A 1,500-nucleotide genomic window follows, 5' to 3' on the forward strand; every position below is an offset into this window, starting at 1 on the left:
GCGGCGGCCGGCACGCCGCCATCTTTGGTCCAGTGCGGCGGCAGCGGCGGCTGTGGTGAAGGAGGAGGAGGAGCCCACGGCGCTGGCACCGAGGCCTGACCATGGATGAGGAATACGATGTGATCGTGCTGGGCACCGGCCTCACCGTAAGTGCGGCGTCAGGCGCCCGGGGTCCTGCACCGTCCCCTCTTCCCTTCGGCTCTGCCGCCCCCGACCCATCCTCCCATCCTCCCATCACTGCCATCCGCGGCGCTCGGGTCCTCCCCAAAAACAGCCCGTGCCCACTCCCCTCGCGATGTCGCCTCTACCCTCCGCTGTGGCTGCATCTCCAAGAAGCGACCCCCCTTCCTTTCCATCCCCTCGACTCCCCCAACCCCTACCGCCGGCCTTTGGCGTCCTCCCCACCCGGGCCTGCTGGGCCGGAAAATGCACACCCACTCTGCCCGATACCCCCCAGTGCTCCCCTGCCTCCGCCCATCTCCCGCACCCCGTCACCCATCCGGCATCCCTTCCCATCTTGCGTTACTCCTGGTGGGGATGAAGGACCACGGGTCGGGGGCTTCGCCATGGGCCCTCATCCTGCACCTCCGGTCTTTTACGGGGCCCCGGAGACCCAGGGAATGTTCCAGAAGTAGCAGCAGTGGGGGCAGTGACCACATTCCCGCTACCCCACCCCGGTTTCCCATGGAGACCTCAGGCTGAGTAGTGTCTGCAGTCTTTGTCCTTGGGCTGATGACAGTGACTGGTGAGGGTGTTTATTTTCCCCCCTTCCCTCAAACCCCGTTGGGCCGCTCCCCTGAGAGACTCATCTCCCTGAGTCGGGGCGCAGAAGCCCCTCCCAGCAGCCGGGCGAGAAGGCTCAGGGTCAGGGGCAACTTGGAGGACCAAGCAGCCCAGGGTGGGGCCTGCGATCCCAGGACCGCGTTTCATCTCTGGGGGCCCTTCTCTGTCCAGCTGGGTCTTCCCTGTGGCTCGCTGTGTCTTATCTGTCTTTTTCCGCGACTCTATGTAGGTAGATGACTTTCTTGGTGTGGTAGTCACTGGAAGACCATCCCTGTGTCCACATCTCCATTATTTGTCTTCTTTACCTCCTTGCCCAGCAAGGTTATGAAGGAGACTGTGGCCAGATGCGGCTGTTGCCTCTAGTTTTAGGCGAGCTGACCAGCGTGGGGTGGAAGGAGCTGTCCACTGGGGCAGAGACCTTCCAGCACTGCTCTGCTTTCCAGGGTGGAGTGGGGAACAAATCAGGGCTGCTGGTGGGAACGTGGGCAGGTGGGAGCATGCGAATGTGCCCCTTTGCCAGGAATGCATCCTGTCCGGCATCATGTCCGTGAACGGGAAGAAGGTACTGCACATGGACCGGAACCCCTACTACGGGGGCGAGAGCTCCTCCATCACACCCCTGGAGGAGGTGAGCCCCCCCTCCCCGGGCCCAGGCCTGTCCCTTGTTACTGTCTCACATAGGGAGGGCACTGAAGCAGTCCCCAGGCTTCCAGGCTT

The 1,500-nt window shown here is 63.2% G+C and overlaps 1 protein-coding gene across 1 annotated transcript in view; it reads left to right on the top strand.

Annotated features, from left to right (window-relative positions):
- Positions 1 to 6: 6 nt before the first annotated feature.
- GDI1 (GDP dissociation inhibitor 1) overlaps positions 7 to 1,500 on the top strand; it is a 5,477-nt gene continuing 3,983 nt past the window's right edge. Inside the window, exons 1-2 of the mRNA XM_006915307.2 lie at positions 7 to 146; positions 1,304 to 1,421. Of these exons, the coding sequence (XP_006915369.1) occupies positions 102 to 146; positions 1,304 to 1,421 (163 nt within the window). The 5' untranslated portion in view covers positions 7 to 101. The remainder of the gene's footprint in view (positions 147 to 1,303; positions 1,422 to 1,500) is intronic.

The sequence above is a fragment of the Pteropus alecto genome, unplaced genomic scaffold (assembly GCF_000325575.1).
Source record: "Pteropus alecto unplaced genomic scaffold, ASM32557v1 scaffold396, whole genome shotgun sequence".
Lineage (NCBI taxonomy): Eukaryota > Metazoa > Chordata > Mammalia > Chiroptera > Pteropodidae > Pteropus > Pteropus alecto.